Source organism: Triturus cristatus, chromosome 5_2, assembly GCF_964204655.1.
Source record: "Triturus cristatus chromosome 5_2, aTriCri1.1, whole genome shotgun sequence".
NCBI lineage: Eukaryota > Metazoa > Chordata > Amphibia > Caudata > Salamandridae > Triturus > Triturus cristatus.
In genome coordinates this window covers 345,075,697-345,097,302 of record NC_140588.1, presented here as the reverse complement: position 1 = coordinate 345,097,302, position 21,606 = coordinate 345,075,697, and the positions used below count along the sequence as shown (strand labels likewise).

General features: G+C 45.4%; 1 protein-coding gene across 1 annotated transcript; it reads left to right on the top strand.

Moving 5' to 3' along the window:
• The first annotated feature begins 18,690 nt into the window (after positions 1–18,690).
• Positions 18,691–20,990, top strand: FOXC1 (forkhead box C1). Its single transcript, XM_085607141.1, has one exon. The coding sequence runs from the start codon at positions 19,129–19,131 to the stop codon at positions 20,524–20,526; it is 1,398 nt and encodes a 465-aa protein (XP_085463267.1). The 5' UTR covers positions 18,691–19,128; the 3' UTR covers positions 20,527–20,990.
• The last annotated feature ends 616 nt before the right edge of the window (positions 20,991–21,606 follow it).

The window sequence follows — 21,606 nt, the reverse complement described above, 5'->3', positions numbered from 1 at the left end:
TACAGTGATCGTAAAAACAAAGCGTTTAAACTACACAGGGTACAGAAGGAATGTCACAATAAGCAGAGTATAATAAGAGAAAAAATAAAGCGTGATATCTTGGCTGCAAGCAGCGAAGAAAGAGGAAGCATGGGCAGAGACAGAGGACTATCAACACCAGGAGGACTCCTGATTGGTACAGAGACACTTTGTTTGTCTGTTGATTCCCTATGGTTCATGGGAAAGTTGTTTTTATCTGACTTTAAAATGGCTGCTGTCAATAAATGTGAAGAAAGAAAAGCATAATCATCGCCTCCGGTCCTGACATAGAATTAGAGAAATGACAGGTATGATAGAAATAACAGGAATGACAGGTTTGACAGGGATGAGGTCCAGCCATCAGCACCACCCATACCCAGAGACCTCAAGCAGACCCAGCACTCCCTGAGGAATCCTTTCAAGGAGCAACATGGATCAGCATAGGACCACGCAGAGAGAAAGATGGGACAAACTGCAGAAACTAGAGCCCAGTACTTTATGATGAAGGTATCATACACACCTGAGGAGAACTCCATGTTTCCAATTAAGGTTGGAGGTAAAGAGATCGATTTCCTAATAGACAGTGGCGCAGCCCTATCATCTGTAAGAAACAAGTTTGGTCCTAGTAGTGGTGAAACAGTCACTACTATAGCAGTAAATGGAATGATGATGCATGAAGAGTCGTCAGAACCCCTACCAGTTTCTGTTGATGACTTCACTGACCTACGATGCAGAATTTAAAGTTACATACCTGTAGGTATAGTTGTGCATCATAGGTATATTCATTGAAGTCATAAACCTTGAATAATTCCATGCTGCCTGCGCAGTCTGGGGTCCGCGCAGGCATCACTGACTTATTCAAGGTTTATGACTATCAATGAAGATCCTACGATGCAGAACAGCATGTATCGAGAAAGAACATCAGCTGTGAATGTAACATTGATTGTTTTGCTCAGAGAAAACTAATAAAAAATAGTTTTCAAAATATTATTTTTTTTATGCATTGCATTTTAGTTTCAGGTTGTGGGTTTTATTTGAGGATTGGGCGGTTAGTTTTTTTAAGTTATACAGATTGATATTACGTGATTTTTGTATTAACAGTGCACATTTTTCATTAAAAGGTAATTAATTGCAGTTTCAATAATATTATATTTTATTTAAATATTCTATATTTTTGAGGGCATTCAAGTAATGTTTTATGGACTGTGGGGTATGTTGGGGGAATTGGTGGGTAGTTTTGTTTAAAAATAAAAATGTATTAGCAATCAAAATTGTAAATAAAAGCATCATAGAAATAGCTAACACACTTAGGGAAAGTAAGATTAAGTAATAGGTGACATAAAAAGAAACTAAATCTCAGACATGGATTACCTTAACGTTTTTTACATTGGTTGTTCAGAAATCGACCAGTATTTTTGCCAGCAAAGTTAAGGATATACTATACGGCCCGACAAGGACCTTTTTCAATGTCCACTTTTAATTACATGTGGGTCTGGGACCCAGCCCGCTGGAAGCCCTGATCTAAACCCCAAACATAGGCACTTTTCTCAATGCTTGTTTGACTGGAGTAATAGAAAATTGAACCCCTCCAATGTATGTCCTTTTCCTTTCCCCATGGTTTGTTGAGCTGGAATTAGAATAGTAAATTCCACACTCCATCCCAATGTATGCACTTTCCCCAATATTTCTTCAACTGAGTTAGATGAGAAAATGTGCACCCCCCTTCATGTAAACGATTTCCCACTGATTGTTAGATGGGAGTTAGATTAGAAGATGTGACACACACTAACCCAATGTATGCCCTTTCCCCAATGTCTGTTAGAATGAAGTAAGAATAGTAAATCGGACACCTGCCATCCAGCCCCTCGCCCTCTATCTCTATGTATGCACTTTCCCCATTGTTTGTTAAACCAGAGTTAGAATAGTAAATCTCAAACCCTCCCACTAATATATGCACTTTCCCCAAAGTTTATTGGACTACCCAATTGTTGTAATCTCTCTTTTCTTCTCCTGGTTCCCTCCTCTGCGGTGTTCTTCCCTCTTTCCTCCCCGAGTGGTATCTTCCCCTCTCCCCCGCCCCCTCCTCCCTCTTGGAACGTTCCTCCAGAGTTCACATTGGAATGTTGACAAGCTGTCAGTTGCGGAGAGTGGATGACAGAATAAAGATGCTTGAACTTACCTGCTTGAGTCTTTACTTCAATATAACACTGGCGACGATTTGGCGAAGGGGGCCACTGCTGTCATCTCCCCTTTCAGTGCTCTCTCCTTTCTGCACTCGGGAAAATTTCAACAGGACACTGCCTGTGAGGAGGCATAGTTGGGGAAACTTCCTGCTGATTGCGAAGTACAAGGGAGTTCTTGACTGACACCAGACCATTGTGTATCCTAGAAACCTGCTATGAGGTATCTCCAGAGTGTCGGTGCGTTTTGCTGACTGCTACATTCATTTCTCGGCTCTCTGAAGAGCCCTGAGTCTGCCTGCTTGTTTTGTCTCGCTGTAAGGAGAAAGGATAATTCCAGAGGGAAATTGGAGCTTAAATCTGTGGTCTAATTCCTGTGAGGTGCGCGGCCGTCGCTCTCACCCCCAGGTGGAGGTGTTCCTGTGTCCACTTTATGAGACTCTTGTAGTGAGGGCTGTGGATTTGGCTCCTTTACCCTGCGCAGCTTTAGTTCTCCCTGTGGGCATTTCGTCCAGGAGAACGCGCTTAGGCAAGTGCCGTGTGGGGACTCTACATATTGCTGAGGCATGCGCCGTGTGGGGACACTACGTATGTGTTCACCCCCATTTAGCCAGCGCTGCAGCAGTTCCTCAGGAAGAAAATTTCTCTGGAGTTCAGAGGTGGCAGACGTCCAGTGAGGTAAATTCCTCTCAGAGGGGCCGGCGCGCCAGCTTCTGAGGGCCGTGCTGTTCGCTGGAAGCTTGCAGTGCAAACCGGAGATCCGGCGCCCCAGCCGTGTGTGTGCCGTCAATTCTTCACGTCATCCCTATGCTGTGGGCGGTCCTGTGGAGGTCTCTTTCAGCGTGAGTTCCTGGGGAAGTCGGGTGTTTCATCTGCTTCAGACCGCGAGTGTGTTCCTGTGTGCCCACGCTACTAATCAGAAGCCAACGGTGAGGAGACAGACAATTCACTATTCATGCTAGTGGCATTACGACATTTGCCTAGTCTGTGCAACTTTTTTCCTACGTCGTTGTCCTCCTTGGTATAAGCACTGTGTGTGCACCTCTACACGGTGACACGCACACCTACCACACCTTCATCAACTATTCATTGGATTTTGCATGCTTGTTTTTCCGCAGTGAAAAAATAATTATTACTAAGTTTGTGGTGAGCCTCTGAGGGTGTGTGGGTTTACTGGGTACTGGGTGAAATACTGAGTTTTACACATGTTCAATTGTCTGGAGTATATACAGTGTTAGATTTGCAGAGTACGTCCTATAAGCCAAATTTTTTCCTGCATTCCTCAGGGTAGAGCGTAATCATAGTATAGTAGGGTACTTACTCTGACCTTGATGTGCTTGCCCATATTTTTCATCACACAGTTGCTGGTTACGCATTGAGTTAGCTACTCAATTTCCTCCCTCCCTGTTTTGACGTTGTTCACTGCTTTCCCACCTTAGTACATCTAGTTCTGGTGTCTCCTTCTCTCTAGTGGGTTATTCGACTCAGCCTGCCTGGATATTCTACTCCTCCCATTATGGCGGGACAAGCTATGAGCCAACCTCCTCCGTTCCTCAATGAAATCGGGGAGCCAGATATTCACTGGAAGGATTGGATAAATTTATTTGCCTCATACCTCATTGCCATTGGCGGTGAAAGGTATTCTCCAGTTCGCAAACAACACATATTGTTGCATAATCTAGGCGTACAGGGTAGGAAGATTTATGACACATTACTGGAACCAGATCTAGAAGATGACGAAGATGACATGGATGAGTTTAAGGTCACTCTGTTAAAGTTAGAAACACATTTTGGTGATAGAATAAACGTAGTGTTGAAGCGACATAAGTTCTTTAGCCGCATCCAAAGTAAGCAGGAATCTGTCATCAATTATATTGCAGCACTCAGAGGTTTGACTCAACGGTGTGATTTTGGTGAGCTCACTGATTCACTCATCAGGGACCAACTTGTTAGGTGCACAAACAATAGTCGCATCCAAGAAAAGCTCCTGGCAAAAAACCCCACTTTAAAAGATGTGGTTAGTATAGCAGTCTCTGTGGAACACACTGCTAAGTGTATCAAGGAAATGAAGACTCCTAATGACATAGTTGCCAATGTTCGCAATAGCAGTGATGAACAGGCAAATTCACTTGATAATGAAGTATTCAAAGTTAGACCTGGAGATGGCAATGACAATCATTCGGTAAGTGAAAAGGGGAGATTGAAGTGCTTTAGATGTGGCAGCAGTAATCACCTTGCAAATGATGTACGTTGTACTGCCCGGAATGTCACGTGTGTAAAATGTAACAAGAAGGGGCACCTTGGTAGAGTGTGCAACAACAGTGAAAACCGTCAAGTAAAAGTAGTACACAGTGGAGAGGACTTTGTTCCCAAATATGTTTTCCAAGTGAAAGCTAGGGAGTGTCAAGCTTCCCCAAGTTACCAAGAGCAGTTCAGTAACTACAGGCCTATTGAACATCCAAAATGTATTGTCCTTGTGAATGATAAGCCCATAGATGTGTTGGCCGATTCGTGTGCCCCGGTTACCTTATTCAATATAAATGCCATAAATGACATTTGTGATACCTCTGGTCTCAAAATGATGGAACCTGACATTTCAGCAGTAGGGTACGCTGATGAGAATATTCCTTTAATAGGGATGATGAGTGTGTGGATTAAATTCAAAGGAAGAGCGACAAGGGGCAAAGTATACATGGTAAGCAAAGGATTTAATCTGTTGGGTTGGCAGCACCAAAGAGAGCTGGGAATTGTACTCGACCCGAATAGTAAAGATCAAGTTCTTGTAGCTGAGGAGGTGGATGGAACCAGCAGGGATGTATGCAATTTTTCTGAGAGGTCCACCAGAATAGGCCTAAGAGCAAATAGCATGGCCTGCGACGTACCGCCCATGGGAGTGTATAACGTTTCTAAACAAAGTGCCAAGACCCCTGTAGAAGGAGGGGTTCCAGAGTTTGTCTATGATGTATCAGGAACGGATGTTGTTAAAAGTTCATCTGCAGAGAATAGGTGTAAACTGCCTAACAATTCCACAGTAGTTCCAAAAACTCCATGGACTAAGTTGGCATTGGAGATAATCTGTCCCATGGGACAATCAGGAGTCATAAAGAGAGTTTTGATGGTTCTCATGGATTTCACATCGCACTGGATTAAATACAAGTGTGTCTCACGGGTATCAACAAAAGTCCTTATTGAATTCTTAAGTGACTCATTCGCTTGCGAAGGGGTGCCAGCTTGTATAGTCACCAACAATGATATCAAATTCTCATCCCGTGAAATGAAGACATTCCTGGGTGAGTTGGGCATCAAGCATGAGGAATCTACTGGGTATGCCCAAGGAGACAATGAACCCATTCGGATGTCAATGCGTTGGATTAAAGATCTCACTCATCAAGCTTGTATCAGCAATATGGATGTAGATAAGGTGTTAAGAGGAAGCATTTGGGCATATCACACCTCTTCTGATTTGAGAACGGGGGTTACCCCTTTTGCTTCCATCAGGGGAAGAGATCCGATTGCCAACTATTTAACCTCCTGATTTGTCCTTCGAGTAACTGTTTTCTAAATGGTACCTGTAGTTTGTCCTCCTTTCTTTTATTGCGGGAACCCCTGCCTCCCGGATTTAGGGGCTCTCACGCTTTGATATGTTAAGCTTTTATACTCACAGGTTTCCCTTACGCTCTCCTTCCCCTCTTTCTCTCAGCTTTTCCCTTGGTTTTCCCCTTCCCTCCGTAGGGAGATGTGTTGTAATCTCTCTTTTCTTCTCCTGGTTCCCTCCTCTGCGGTGTTCTTCCCTCTTTCCTCCACCAGTGGTATCTTCCCCTCTCCCCCGCCCCCTCCTCCCTCTTGGAACGTTCCTCCAGAGTTCACATTGGAATGTTGACAAGCTGTCAGTTGCGGAGAGTGGATGAAGAATAAAGACGCTTGAACTTACCTGCTTGAGTCTTTACTTCAATATAACACCAATGTATGTATTTTCCCAGTTGTTACACTGGAGCTAAAATAGTAACTCTGACCTCCCCCTACCACATTGTATGCATTTTCCTAAATATATGTAACATTATATGTAGAAATTCTATTGGCTTAATATAAAATATGGTTTAAATGTTTCAGAAATTATTAATGATGAATATGCATATTGTGTTTTACTATTTAATATAAATACAACAGTTTTATTTATAAATTATAATTGCATAATAAGCTGGATTTTAATTTAATATTCGATTTTTTATATTAATTGTTACATTTCTTTTAAAGTTGCATATCGTTTTAAGAATTGTCTTTCAATAAAGTATTATTTGTTATTTTTATGTTATGTATTTTTGAACGATATTTTATTTTGTAAAAACTGAATTTTACTTTTTTTAATTTTGTAGTTGATAATGTACTTTACACTATATGTATGTAACGTCAATATTTCAGTTATTGGTATTTTTAAAACAACATTTTTGTACTATGATGATTTTGTGGTGGATATTTAATCATACAATCCTCACACCAAAGGACTGACAGCTTATCTCTGCCATAGTTCTGGCAACATATGGACCATAAACGTTTGCACTTCTCGAAGGCCATCTCTCACAAAGGGGAAACAGTCGGAAAAACATGGGTAGAGCAACGCGTGTTCCAACTTCTAAGAGCTACCACGTTTTGCCTTAACCACGCATACGCCTTAACCATTCATATGCATGGTTATGGCGGTGCGCGGTCTCCCTGCTGGCTGGCAGGAAGGATCGGAAGAGGACGCGATGAGGTAAGTGGGGCTGGGGACTGGTTTTAAAGGGGGTTAGTTTGTATGGTTTTAGGGGGTGGGGGGTCGGGGTCGGGGTAGTTTTTAGGGCTGGGGTGATTCAGGGAAGTTTTCAGAGCTTGGGGGTTTGGGGTCGTTTTCAGGGCTGGGGGGGTCGGTTCATTTTCAGGGCTGGGGGGTCGGGGTAGGTTACAGGGTTGGGGTAGTTTTCAAGGCTGGGGGAGGGGGTTGGTTTTTAGTAGGGAGGGGGTAGTTTAAGGTATCAGGCGGGTGATTGGGGCTGTTTTAGGGCAGGGATCGTAATACTTTTTAGGGCTTAGGGGGCAGAGTCGTTTTTAAGACTCGGGGGGGGTCAGGGAGTTTTAATGGCTTAGGGGAGGGCAGGTCGTTTTTAGGGCTCGGAGGGCCCGGGGTTGTTTTTTAGGGCTTGGGGGAAGGCAGGGTAGTTTTTAGGACTGGGGGGCAGGGATGTTTTTAGGGCTCAAGGGGAGGGGGTTGGCTTTCAGGATGGAGGGGGTTGTTTTAGGACTCAGGGCGGGGCACGGATCAGGGGCTAAGACGTACCTGTTGAGTCTTAACCACAGATATGCCTTTACCAAGCATGCATTAAAAACACATAATTTGTTGGAAAGGCATGCGTGGTAAAGGCATATTCGTGGTTAAGACTTACGTTGTTGAGACTCCGTGAAACCAGTATGCATGGTAAACGCATGCATGGTTCCATAAGACAACCCTCACAAAGAGCAATCAGCATCTTGTTTAACAACTAAAAGCCAAAGGGGAACAACCTCAGTGGATTCTTTGGAAGCTGTGGGGTCTCATAGACAACCAAGAACTTCATTTCATGAGAGGAGTGCTTAGTCTTTCCAGCTTCCAGAAGAGGCTGGGATGGGTGGTCTTGGGGTTGAGCTAAGAAGCAAGGAGTGAGAATCCTAGACAAGACTCTCTTAAACCATTTTGCCACTTTGAGGAATAAAGCCTTTCAGGACACATTTGTTATAAGTTAAGAAAGGATGGTGGGGATCCTGCAGGAAATGTACTAGGAGTCATTTAGAGCCATCCACTTTGTGGGTTAACCGTGGGAAACATTGCTACCATCAATCATAACTCAGAGTGTTGTTTGTACCTGAGAAGACATAAAAGACTGCCCTCGGAAAGTTTCTGTCTGCAAGCAGAAGAACTGGTAAATTAAACAGCTCCTTCTAATTGACTGGCTGTAAATATATACCTTCAGGGCTAGGGAACTCAACTCTTCCTATTGGCACAAGGAGAAAGGGGTCCAGTCCTATCCAGTATGAGATGTCTTGCTCATGTGCCATGGTGAAGTGTGAAAGGTCTAAGAAACTGAGGGAGCTGCATACTTTTGAAGGAAAATCAGCAATCCTTGTGAAGACTGAACTATCAGCTATTGTCCATACTGGAAGTTAAGAACCCCCTTTTCCATTTAAACCCCAACGTAGTGTCCAAACCAATGCCTCTGAAGATTTGGGGACAGTAAGAGCATAACAGCAGAAGATATAGAACCTGTGCTAAAACGTACTACATTTGTTTTCACTGCTGTTTTCTAAGCTTCGTAATGTGCTCGACTTGAGTGAAGGGGTTTTAAAAGAAAACATTTTTCCAATAAATATTGCTAATTAAATTGGTAGTATGCTTTCTTTCAGTGCCAAAAAAAGGCACAGCTTCCGTGAGTAGTTTTTTCTTGGACGCACAAGCACATCAATTGTGTTATTAATTGTTATCTTCTACGGAAAGCTTTAAATGAAAAAGTAGCCCACTTCATTTTTTAATGTCACTTAACCCCTACTTCTGATTTGATTAATTAGTTTGTCAGACAGTCATAGTTTGCTTATTTTGACACACTGAAAGTCTTAAAATATACCAAATGGATTATCTAAACATTTTAAATTTCCATTAAAATCTATCATAGTATTACATCTAGCAGAATGTTGGACGTGGGACACCAAGTGTTGTGCAAATTATGTTAACGTATCAATGACTGCTGCACTGTTTGTTATAAAAAAAAAAATGTTTACCTTCTTTAAAAAATAAACACTCATAGTACAACTTGCCCAGTGGGGAAAAACATTTGTTACAGTATAATTTTGAATTAAAAAAGTACTTTAACGAAGTCACTCCCCTTTCTTCACTTGTAAATTCAAGGCACCTTCAAAAACATACCTATACCCGAGCACACAAAATAAATCTGTAGCATAATTAAATAAAGATACAGTTTCTATTTTCTTAATCTATTTTTGAACGGCAAATATACACCTACAAAAGTATTCCTCAGGAAATGACAAAATAGACTTCTTGCAGTACCCTAATGCCTCAAGGACAGAAATTAGGAAACTCAGTTGGCCTCCCCCAGAGGAAAACACAGTCAATATATAATAAAACCAAATCTGAGTCTTGTCAGTACAGATCTCTCTATTTCTAAGCTCTGATAAGTATAATTCTAGGCCAGAATCTGTCCATAGCAATTACAACCTTATTCTGTGGGTGTTAATACTCCACATGATTCCCTCTCACCTAACCGGAAGCCATGGCATATTTCTTACATTCACTGTTTGCCACAAAATCTGATGTTTTAAGGGTAAAAATGCAGGCCAACCGATCTTAAAAGAATGCTCTTTTAGCACGTGCTAGCCAAATAATATTTGAAATGTTCTCCAGTGACAACATCACTGAGAATTATTCTGGATTACTGTTGTTTGGGGTTATATACATATGGTACTCTACAAAATAAGTAGGGACATTTTGACTGTGCCTTCGGAAACTTTTAGGACACATTCCTGACTTGTGGCATGCATTGGAGTGGCCGGTGGCAATGCAAGAAGTCGTCTTAAAATCTGTTTACTTCTGTCTGGAGTGGTTTTGCATTGTATAGCCCAAACACTGGCACCATAAATTCCATCTGACACACACTGCTCTATAAATATTTAACAGTTGCAAAAATACTTCGATGCTAAGGCTAATGGAAAATGAATAAATGGCAGCTTAGGCCTCTGAGAGACATACACATTTCTGAATAGGTTGCAAGCCTAAATTAATGTTGGCATCAAATATCTACCGTTGCCAGTAACTACTCATTTGCCCTCAGGACCTTTGATTTTGAATATTGTGGCCCCAATGCCATAGCATGAGATTTCTTAGTAATTAGTTGTCCAAGTCAATAAGGTCTTATAAGCAACATATGAACGAATTAAATTCTGAAGACCATTAGCCGTTCTGGGTATGAGCACTGAATCATCATCACAGAGGAGAGGAACTGCCCTGGTGGTTCCTTCCCTTGGCAAATATCAGCACTGACTATGAAGATGTTTCTCATTCCTGTTTCATGTATAAAGAAATCAAGAGTCGAGCCAGGACACACTCCTGTCTCACTCCTCTAGTTGAGATTAAAGGGTCAATGCATTCCACTTTGGCTCGCCAACTTATTGTGGAGGTAAAATTGATATGCATGTTGTTCAGCGTGCACAAAAAGACCATCTATATTCCCATATCTTCAAGGAGGCACCAAAGTTTGACCCTGTTTCATTAATTGAAAGTGATTGACAGGTTTATGAACCACTGAGTGCTACATTTATGTATTCCTCAATCAATAAAAAAAGTTTTTCCAACTTCTAATTTGAACCCAATTGGTTATCTATTAAGATAATATTGTCATCATCCCAATTCTGGGTTCTTCTCATGAGAAATGGTCAAATCTAGCAACAGTACATTCCTGAACTCTTATATTTTCCTATTTTTGTTAAACATATTTTATGGGTTTTTCGTTGCACAACAACCAGTGGATCAATGGCAAGCTCCGTCAGTTGGACATCCTTTAAATACAAGCAGTACATTTATTACCATCAATGTCCATCGCAGAATTGGTTTTCCTCCGCAGTAATGGGCTGTACACATCTGGGTTGAACTAGCACTTCTAATTGTAACCCTAAATTGTGTCTCTTTCCTCAGCCCTACAGAACCCCATTTGTATTACCTAACTTAATACTAGGGAAGTTATTTCTTTAGAACTATGCCATTGGATTGAGCTCCTCTCCATAAGCCAGACCTAGGCTAGTCCAACAGTGTACATGATGTGGAGTTCTAAATCCCACAGTATGCTCACCTCTTGTGTGTGTGATATCACGGGAATCCTCCATCTTGCTCCAGTAAGGTTGGAAAGTATCATGCCCAAACAAAGTGGTGGACTCTCAAACCCCCCTTTCCCTCCTTATATAGTGGGATACCCTTGCATTCAACAGACTTTGTGTTTTTATTCAACTGCTCCATCTTCCTTAATAATCTGCATATAAAAATGGATTAAGATGTCGAAACTGGCCTGACCAGTAGCGGTCCGTGGAGGGAGTTCCGCGGGGAGGTGAGGCGGGGCGGGAGAGGGGAAATGTAACCACCGGAATATGGATGAACGGAGGTAAGTACACATTTAAATAAATAAAACGAATTCCTTTGCGCGCGCTGCATCGCAAAATGCGATGCAGCGCGCGCAACGAAATTCGTTTTATTTATTTAAATGGGTACTTACCGCCGTTCATCCATATTCCGGTGGTTACATTTCCCCACCCTGCCCCTCCCCCGCCCCGCCTCACTGCCCCACAGAACTCCCTCCACGGACTGCTACTGGGCCTGACAATCATTATGCTGAATACTGCAGTGAACATGGACTTACATAATGCTGTTATGTCTACATAAAAGGAACATCATTTGGACCAGGGCTTTTGGGGGGCATGGATTGATGGAAAGTACCCATCACTTTTGCAAGAGAAAACATTACCTAGGCTCCATGACCACTATAAAATCAGATGGCAGTGAAGTGGTTATCTTTTTTAAGCCTGGGCAGAAGTTTAATCACGTCAAAGTAATGTTGGTAATTTCGCGTTACTCCTTGATGCAGATTTACCAAGAATAATAATACTTACGCCTGCTTGCGTAATTAATAGTAATTTGGGGGCAAAAAATCCTATCGCAAGAGCACATTTAGCACGAGTGGTTGCTCATGCTACTGTTTATGTGCTGTTGCATTTTGTGCTAGGAAACTAGCGCAACATGCTGGAAATTGGGGGAAAATCCTACCCCAAGTGCACATTTAGCAAGCGCATGCTACTCATGTTCTGTTAATTTAGCGCTACTTCTTAGCGCAAAATGCATCCTCACCTCCATGCAAGGGGGCATTTTTGTGCTAGAAAAATAGAGATAAGTGCAGAATTTCTCATTTTGCACAATTCTGCGTAATCTTGAGGGATATTCTGGTAATTCCACGATTAGACTACATAGGGCTGCGCAAGTCATGCCCACCCCTAATATTTTTTGGGGGGAATAAATACATTTGTATGTTCTTTTTAATTACCTCACACCATACTGTTACTTCTTGAATGTAATGTCGTTTTGGTGTTCCTCTTCTTGTTTCACGTGCACTTTTCTTCCGAGTTAGGTCTTGTTGCTTCTGCCACACTTTCAAGGATATGTTTGGGATTCCTCGAAACAACCTGTTTTTACTTTTCTACGCTGGAAAGTTGTGTTTGTACAGGAGCTCGGCCACGGCTCACATCAGGGCTGGGCCTCTCCTCACACAGCCTAACAATCTGCTTTCCTTCAATTATACATGCTTTCTTCAACTGGGCAGTTCTGAGAAGCTTCAAGATTTATGTATTCCCCTTAACTATCGAAAAGGGCTGGAAATGCAATCTTTACTGTTTAGGTAAAAACAACGGTGCTAATGATACTAAATAATGCATGTGCCTGCACTGTTGTGAGTGATGATACGTTGGCAGAAGGTCACTAGAATAAGACTGTGTAAAGGATAATTGTCTTACTAGTAGTGTTGCAATCCTTGATTTCAGTATGCTAATTTCATGATTTTATTGCGATTGTCTGGCCATATTTTTTTACTTTCATATCCAGGAATGTTGTTCCTGTGCTGCAAATATTTCGTTGGTTTGGATGAATTGGTGGAAAACAATTACAAAGGACGTGGAAGAGTGTGGAAAGAAGAGTGATATTAACAGAAAGACAGACATGAGCAGATATAAAGAGTGTGAGGGGAAGAAAAAAAATGAATAGTAAAACAGAGTGACGGGGAAGGGCCAGATGAGAGAGAGATGAGGTAAAGGGTGAACAGAGAGTAATCGAAGATTAAGGTGAAAGGATGAGAGAACAGACAGGAAAGAAAAAAGAAAGGCAGGGCGGTAGTGCGGACAGCCGTGAGAAATGGGTGTGGGGGCAGAGGGCGCAAATATGGGTGGGAGAGAGAGTTATATAGACGTGAAGGTACTCTGCATGCTGGTACCTATGCTTTCCGTGCGGCACTGGCAGAGGTAAAGGGCAGCCGCGGGCAGGTTTATGCAAAACCTTGCGACGGGGACCGTGATCCGAGGATTCCGACAGCGTGTGCACGTCCCACGGGCGCTCGTAGAACAGGCCGTCAGGTGCCGCGGAGGGAAGACGGCACGGCCGCCTCTGCCCCGAGTACAATGCAGCTTTTGTGGGGACCTGCGGCAGCCTCCGTGTTACATCACCTGCTGTGCTGTGCTCGATTCTAGGTACAGTGGTGCGTTTGTATCGGAGCCCTGATACTCTAAACTTCGCCTTCAAGGGAAGAAACGCCATGAAGTCGTTGCTTTAGAGCTGCCAAAGTTTTTTGTGTCGAATGCAAAATAAAAGTGCCACTACTTATATCTTTAGGAGTAACTTACATCAATTAGACGTCTGACTGAGGCATTATGAGCAAAGGGAACGCAAATCTTACAGTAAGGGGCGAATATCTAAAAACTGAAGCCATATTTGGTCTGGCAACTTCCAGTTTATTTCACAATTAACACTGAACACAGTCACACAAGTGTTGCTCAAGCGTAATATGTATAGATGCAGCATACATAAAAGGCATTGTCATTTACAATGCCAATAGGTTAAACTCTCGCAAATGCGAGACCTACTGCATTGCAAATGCTTGTTTTTCCTGTCTTAGAGAGGGGTTACCCTTGCAGTTCATTGGCCTGTTCCTATTGAAGAGGACCGAGACACATTGCACATGGTTTGTCTCTGTCTAGATTGAGGGAGTGAGCAAACAATGATAGACTGCAGAGTGGTACTGGGTTTGAGATGAATTCAAGCATTCCACTAATCACTTTATTCTTTTTGTTCTTGATACACAATGAGGCCTCATATGAGCTCTGTCAATGTTCTTCTCGACACCCACTTAATATCATATGATTCCGACCCTATTTAACTACCCTGTGCCAATGCAGTTTTTATTAACACACCCCCCCCCCCCCCCTAATCTTAGTTTCAGGGCGGTTCTTTTCTGTTTTCCTTTCTCACCCAGACATACCCCTTCGTCTAGCCAGACTGACCTGCACCGGCCCTCACTGCCCCCACCCCTCACAAATTGTCATAGAAATGAATAGGCATCGCCTGATATTAAAATGACACCCTTTTAAAGAACATTCGTAACATTTTACTGAGAATGTAGCGAAATATCCTGAGCTGGGAATGCCTTCATCGGTGTGCAGAAAGCGCTGCTACAAGTGTGCAAATGGAGGTGCACTGTGCATATGTATCTTGAGGGACATGTTGGGAAGAGTATGCACCCGAGAAACCAAATGAACCGAGGCTGGCGACCCTCTGGGACAGGTCCCCAATCCTCGGTTCCAGCAGAACACACAGACAGCTTGTACTGGCGCTGGGAGCGCGGTGCCGGAGTAAAGAAAACACGCATTCTTACAGGGCTGAGGCGACATGTAACAAAGGCTGCTTTTAACGCCGTCCCACGAGAGGAGCAGGGCAGGCAGTAAGCACAGTACATGTCAGATTTATGCAATACTTATAAATACATCAAAGCAGGGTAGATACAGCCAAAGTTTGGCACTACGATTTTTGTAGTCTGTATGCAATGTAGAGACGAGCATTAACTACAATATAAATTTGATATTATTTACTTATTATAAAGTGCCGAGTTATCAATTTTGTAATGTTGAGCGATATTACCACTCACCAAGTCATGAATCACATTAGAAGAGTATCGATTTTATTTCCTACTGTTACAAGAACATAGAATAGCACCACATAAAAAATAAAATGGAATTAAACACGTTTGTTTCGTTCAGATTTTTGTTTTCAGACCCAGTTTTTTTTTTTTAATACACGTCCTTTTTTTTCTTCGGGGCAGCAGTTTGTACAATGATGACATATGCCAGAGTGAAACAGCCACAATATAAAATATTAAAATGTGAAAAATCAACATTACCACATTTGCATCACAAACTATTAACAAAACGTGCCCGGTTGTTATATTGAGAAGAACAAAAACCTTTCAAAAGTTGGACCGACCAGTTTAACTATTTCCATATCGCCTCAAAAAAAAGGGATTATGGAGGAGATATCGAATTAACGGTTTAAATGCGCATATCAGCTCTGTGGAGTAAAAAAACACAATTCGCCTGTTTCCCACGGTGGGTTATAGGAGCGCGCCTTTCAACCAGGGATGTGTGTTTGTTTTTGCAAGATGACGTGTTTAAATAAAAGCCAGGCTGGTCTCTTCGCCCAGCTTCACCTCTTCTCCCCAGGGCTCGCACCTTCTTTCCAAAAGCCATCGCTCTGCGTGAATGGTGAGCAGGGGGATGGCTGGAAGGTAATACAGCCAAAATGCTCTCCTGACACATTTCAAAGAGAAGACGCGCTGCGAAAAGAAACACCTTTTCCGAGGTTCAGCCAAATGACCCCTAATTAACCTTAACGAGATGTCTGATTTCAAGCCTTCTGCTCCCACCACCGAACAGGGGTGTTTGATGTGAAGTGTGGAGCCTGTCCCTTTAACTCATGCACCCCCCCCCCCACCTCCCCCCCCCCCCCACCAAACCGACTTTTCAACGGGCAGGAAACATTCCCCAGGAACAATAAGGCGCAACAAAAATAGACCCTTCCGTCCTCAAAAGGCATCGCAGTTTGGTGTGCTGCAGGGACCTAGCCGTTTGCTTCTGGGGTCGTCCAACTATTTAGTCGCAGAGACGGGGCATGTGGGGTTCACGGGGTGTCACAGCGACCCCTGTAAGGTAAAGAGTAGAAAGAGCTAGTTCGTGCGGCATTACACTTTTAACTAATATCCCCCTCGCAAACTATGGCAGAGACTCGGGGGTCGTTTCGTCTGAAGCTTGTGATATTTCACAATTTTGTATAGTTTCTGCTTCGTAAAATACCCGTCTAACGATGCAAGTAAATGAACAAATAATTGATGACACCATTTCTGCTGTGAAACTAGCAGCTCGTGATCTCCCCGACATTGGCATTCACCCTTCTTGGCAGTGTGAGGTATGTCTTAGCTTCTGTGTCAGGACAAGACCTATATACACTTTGTGGGCTCATTCATGGAGAGGTGCAGACAAAGAGCATTGGTAAATGTTGGCAGAGTGTCTCTCAAAGGCGCCAGTTATGTTGTAAGAACAACTCCTGAAATGTTTTGAGAATAAAAGTATAAAATGAAATGACGCCTTTCTTGTATTATCTCTTGGATTCATCTCTTCAGTGTCCCTGGCCTGGTAAAGCGCTCTGTTGCCCTGTGTGTCTGGGCGGCGTTATAGAAAACTGTTGATAAATACAGCTGATCTCTAGCACAAAGGCGGCAGTCCCACGCAAGACAACGTGAGAGAAAATGCGGGTGCTGTCTGCCGTGCTGTGTTTTTAACAGAGATGATCAGCCAGAGGAGAACATTCTAGGCAGGTCAGAGGGGAGAAACAGCTGCCCCTTCCGCACACCCGTTTGGCCCGCCAGCTGCTCAGCACCAAAAGGTGGAAGCTGCGGCGGGCCGGGGTGTTGTTTTTACACTCTCGCACTGGTGTGGAGAGGTGGGCTGGAGACCGGGTCAGCTCCTCCCTTGCCGCGGGGAGAGGGCTCTGCGATGCCATTCAGGCATGTCTGTTTGTTTTTGTTTATTTTTTCCCATGTGCTCTTGTCCGCGCGTTTCTCTTTCGTCATGAGGTGAGGGAGAGACAGAGAAAGGCAATGGAAGGGGGCACTGTGAGTTGAAGCTGCCTAGGACTACCCCTACCCTGGTTTTGGAAGGCCAGTAGGCAATACAAAAAAACACAACTTTCTAGGGCAGTGGTACATAGTGCTTGTTTAGGTGACCAGAATACCGAAGGAAAGAAGCACTACGCCTTATAGACCCCACTGCAGACCCGAATAGTAACATGCAAGAAAATCACATTCCAGTAACGTGTGGAGGCAGCCAATAGTGTACACCCCATGCTGTCCAGGGGCCGCCTCTTACATTTACCTGGGGAAGTGCAGCTTAACTTGAATGGTGAGATATCTTGACAACATTTCACCGAGTGCACTACAACGCGAATAGGGTGTCAGCCAACGGAATAATAGAGATGGCTGAGAAGGGTCTGCTCGTTAAAACAAAGGGTATTCCAGGGAAATGAGCATTTTAGCTCAAAGCCCAAACAGGCAGCATCAAAAAGGGCGTTTTAGCAAACTGTCTTTTTGGTAAGTTTTGATCGGGGAGGAGGTGTACCTTCGTTTTCCTTACCACTGGCTCGTCCTCTGAACAGCATCCATCATAAAATCTCAAGTAAAAATGTACCTAGCCACTGCCCCTGGACGCTTCCTGCATCAAATAGCACACAGAAACCACCCGAGGGAAGCTGAGCGGTGCGTTGAATACAGTGCAGTGCGTCCGTACACTGTGTGTATGTTTTAAAACCTTGCATGTGGCTTATTGTGTATTTAATGGTTATTCAGGAAGAAAGTGGTTGAATGAACGAAAGGATGTGACCACAATGAAAAGAACTATCCTTCATTCTACTTTGCGAATCCCGGCCAATACCCAGTCCAATATGCTCCTCCTGAAACCGAGAGTATAATAGTGCAAGTACACTTGCTTCAAGTCCACACACATTCACATACGTTTGTCACTGAGGTTGTACACCACGAAAAGGCAAACGTTACCTCTATTTTATTCATTCACATTATCACGTGCTGCGGTGACCGACAGATGGAGACTTCGATGGAGAGGCACTTTCAATATCATCTTTGTTTTTTTAGTCGATAGATAGATCATCTCTTTGTGGATATACAAATGTGTGTCACTATTTAGAAATGCAGTCAATATTATTCAGAAAGTAATGCACTTCGGTCGACTTCTCTTCTGAAATGTAAAAAAAGGCATATTTGGAACGGCCGAGTGAAGTAGGACTTCATGCCGCACATGTGCATAGCAGGTGTTGCCACCACCAATCTTAATGTTCATCGAGGTATCGACCTCTGAAGGATGGCAGGCTGAGTCGACCTGGCTGGGTTTTATAATCCTGACCTGGCCTGTAGATCGCCCCACGTTTCAGCGCCAAGCGTTCAAGGCACTGAAAAGTAATGATTCTGCTATGAAAGTTTGTAAACAACGAGTTTCTGCCTGATTGAGACACGTTCTATCGCAGTGCCCCTATTCACCATGAGTAAGTACTAAGTGCGCTCCTTCATGATGCAGGTGACTCCCGCCCAGCGCAGAGGGAGGGCGCAGGTACTGCCTGCGCTGGAGGGCTGACACACACAGACACACATGTTGGCTCGGTGTGCGGCGGGGGTGGGTTGGAGCGTGTGTGGCCAGCTGCCCCGGTTCACTGTCTCACCCACTGCTTCTCGCGGACTCACAGTTCAGCTCAGCTTCCTATTGGCTCTCGGGAGGGGCGGTGGGCGGGGCCGCCTGGCCCGTGGAGCAGCGTAATAAAGTCCTAAGCCTGGTGACGGATGCTCAAAAGTTCAGCCGTTTTTTTTGCCCTCATCTCTCTCTTCCCGATGCATCCCGGAGCAGGCAGCGCCTGTGGAAGGCTGGCACACAGATACTGACACATGCCACAGGGAGCTGAGCGCAGCCTGCCGACCCTAAGCTCTTCCTCGGGCCTCCTTTCAGCTCCAGTCCCTTGTTGGCGCACTTGGACTAACTCATCTGGGTGGAGAAGACGGGCTGGAGAGGGAAGAAAAACTTGCACAGGAAAAGATCTGGGAAAGTTTCTGTGCAGTTTCTGGGGCTGGGCGCTGCGCCTGGCCGGCGTGGCCGGGCACCCTGGACTGTCACCCCGCTGCCCTTGAAGAGGGCTCGGCAGAGGGGGGGCCGAAGAGAGGTTCCCCCACCATAAGGCAAGCTGCTCTGGAGAGGAGAGGGTGAGCTGCCCCCCGCGGCCATGCAGGCGCGCTACTCCGTGTCCAGCCCCAGCCCCCTGGGGGTGGTGCCCTACCTGAGCGGCGAGCAGAGCTACTACCGGGCGGCGGCGGCGGTGGGCTACACGGGCATGGCAGCGCCCATGGGCATGTACTCGCAACACGAGCAGTACACGGGGGGCCGCGGCTACGGGCCGTACGGCGGGGCGCCGCCGCCGCCCATGCAGCCCAAGGACATGGTGAAGCCGCCCTACTCGTACATCGCGCTCATCACCATGGCCATCCAGAACGCGCCCGACAAGAAGATCACCCTGAACGGCATCTACCAGTTCATCATGGAGCGCTTCCCCTTCTACCGCGACAACAAGCAGGGCTGGCAGAACTCCATCCGCCACAACCTCTCGCTCAACGAGTGCTTCGTCAAGGTGCCCCGAGACGACAAGAAGCCGGGCAAGGGCAGCTACTGGACGCTCGACCCCGACTCGTACAATATGTTTGAGAACGGCAGCTTCCTGCGCCGGCGGCGGCGCTTCAAGAAGAAGGACGCCGCGGCCAAGGAGCCGGCGCCGGCCGGCAAGGAGGACAAGGAGCGGCCGCTGATGGCCAAGGAGCAGTCGGAGCCGGGCGCCGCGCAGCCGCTGCGCATCCAGGACATCAAGACGGAGAATGGCGCCCCGTCGCCCCCGCAGGCCGCCTCCCCGGCGCTGCACCCCGTGCCCAAGATCGAGAGTCCGGACAGTAGCAGCAGCATGTCCAGCGGCAGCCCCTCGGGCCGCTCCCTCAGCCTGGAAGGGCCCGACCCCCACCAGCAGCAGCACCCGCAGCACCACGGCCAGGGCTTTAGCGTGGATAACATCATGACCTCGCTGCGGGGCTCCCCGCAAGGCGCGGGGAGCGATCTCCTCGCCGCACCCAGGACTGGCATCCCTCCCTCCTTGTCCCTCAACTACTCGCCCGGCCAGGGCTCCCTCTACAGCTCGCCCTGCAGCCAGAACAGCAGCTCCAGCGCCGGGAGCTACCACTGCAACATGCAGGCCATGAGCCTGTACTCGGGAGAACGCTCGGGCCACCTGGCCACCACCGCTGCCTCCACCGTGGACGACGGCCTGCCCGACTACTCCATCACCACCACCACCGCCGGCGGCCTGGGCGCGGCACAGGACGGCCACCACCCGCACCAGGGCCGCCTGGCCTCCTGGTACCTGAACCAGGCGGGGGACCTGGGCCACCTGGCTGGGGCGGCCGCCTACCCCGGGCAGCAGCAGAACTTCCACTCGGTGCGGGAGATGTTCGAGTCGCAGCGGCTTGGCCTCAACAACTCCCCGGTAAACGGCAACAGCAGCTGTCAGATGTCTTTCCCCTCCAGCCAGTCTCTGTACCGAACCTCGGGGGCCTTTGTCTATGACTGCAGCAAGTTCTGACACAAACGGGCTCTGCAGACTTAATCCTTGTCCCAGAGAGCCAAAAACATTCGCTAAACACTATGTACAGGGACATCAGGCATGTCTTGGTTTGTTTAAAAAAAGAACAGTGTTAGCTCCAAATAACACGTAAGTTTCTTCATGCTTTTGAGAAATACTGTATTCTAAGTGTTATTTCAAAAGTAAAAAAGGGACACGTTTGCGAAGGACTTGTTACAAAATGTAAATTGCAAAATAGTAATTTATTTTTAATGTGTAATTGGATGTTACGGACCAAACGCCAGACAGTGTTTCCAAGCTGACGTTGTGTTACCTAACACACTGACCTGTTCAAAAAAGGGAACTGTATTTATCCTGATTCTATCGATTTATCCTTTTTGTTGGAAATATTCCGAAGGTATTGCATTGTTTATTAATAAATTACCATTCTACTTGAATAATAAGAACGTCTGCTATTTTCCATAGCCATGCAGAGTCCGGTATTACTTTATATTGTGCGCACAGATCGACGCAGCCAGGCTTCGACTGCAGGTGAAAGAGACAGGTTCACTGGTAAATAAACAAACATGTTTGCAAAATAATGAAGGGGCGGGAGGAATGCACTTTACAGGACACCGATCTTACTGTGCCCACGTGTGTTTGCGTGGTGACACGCGGCGAGGCGGAATATTCACGTAGATGAACATTTAAAATCAGGCACAAGGGGCCTGGGGTCGCTACACTGTGCCCGAAGCCAGTTTTCAGAAGACAGGGTCTCGTATCCCCTCAGAGGAGTAACACTTGGGGTTGTTCGTTGTGTTATTTATTCTTTGTGCTTCTCCTGCATGTATACAGCTGCAGAGAGCGAGGCGTGGGGACATCGACAGCTGTAAAGTTCCTTAGGATTTGCAGAAAGTGTTTGCAGGGCCCACATGCACATACAGCGATACCAAATATCGGTCTATACGTCTACAGTTTGGACCCACTGCCTGGCTATTCTTGCAAGGACGCACACCAGTTTTGCCTCTCTCATAGCAGGGAGGTTCCCCCATTTTTTTTCTTCCCGATAACAACTTTAATGGATGTTGTAATGATTTGGTT

Excerpts from the sequence above, each read along its gene's own strand:
- FOXC1 (XM_085607141.1), top strand. The coding sequence starts at position 19,129 with ATGCAGGCGCGCTACTCCGTGTCCAGCCCCAGCCCCCTGGGGGTGGTG.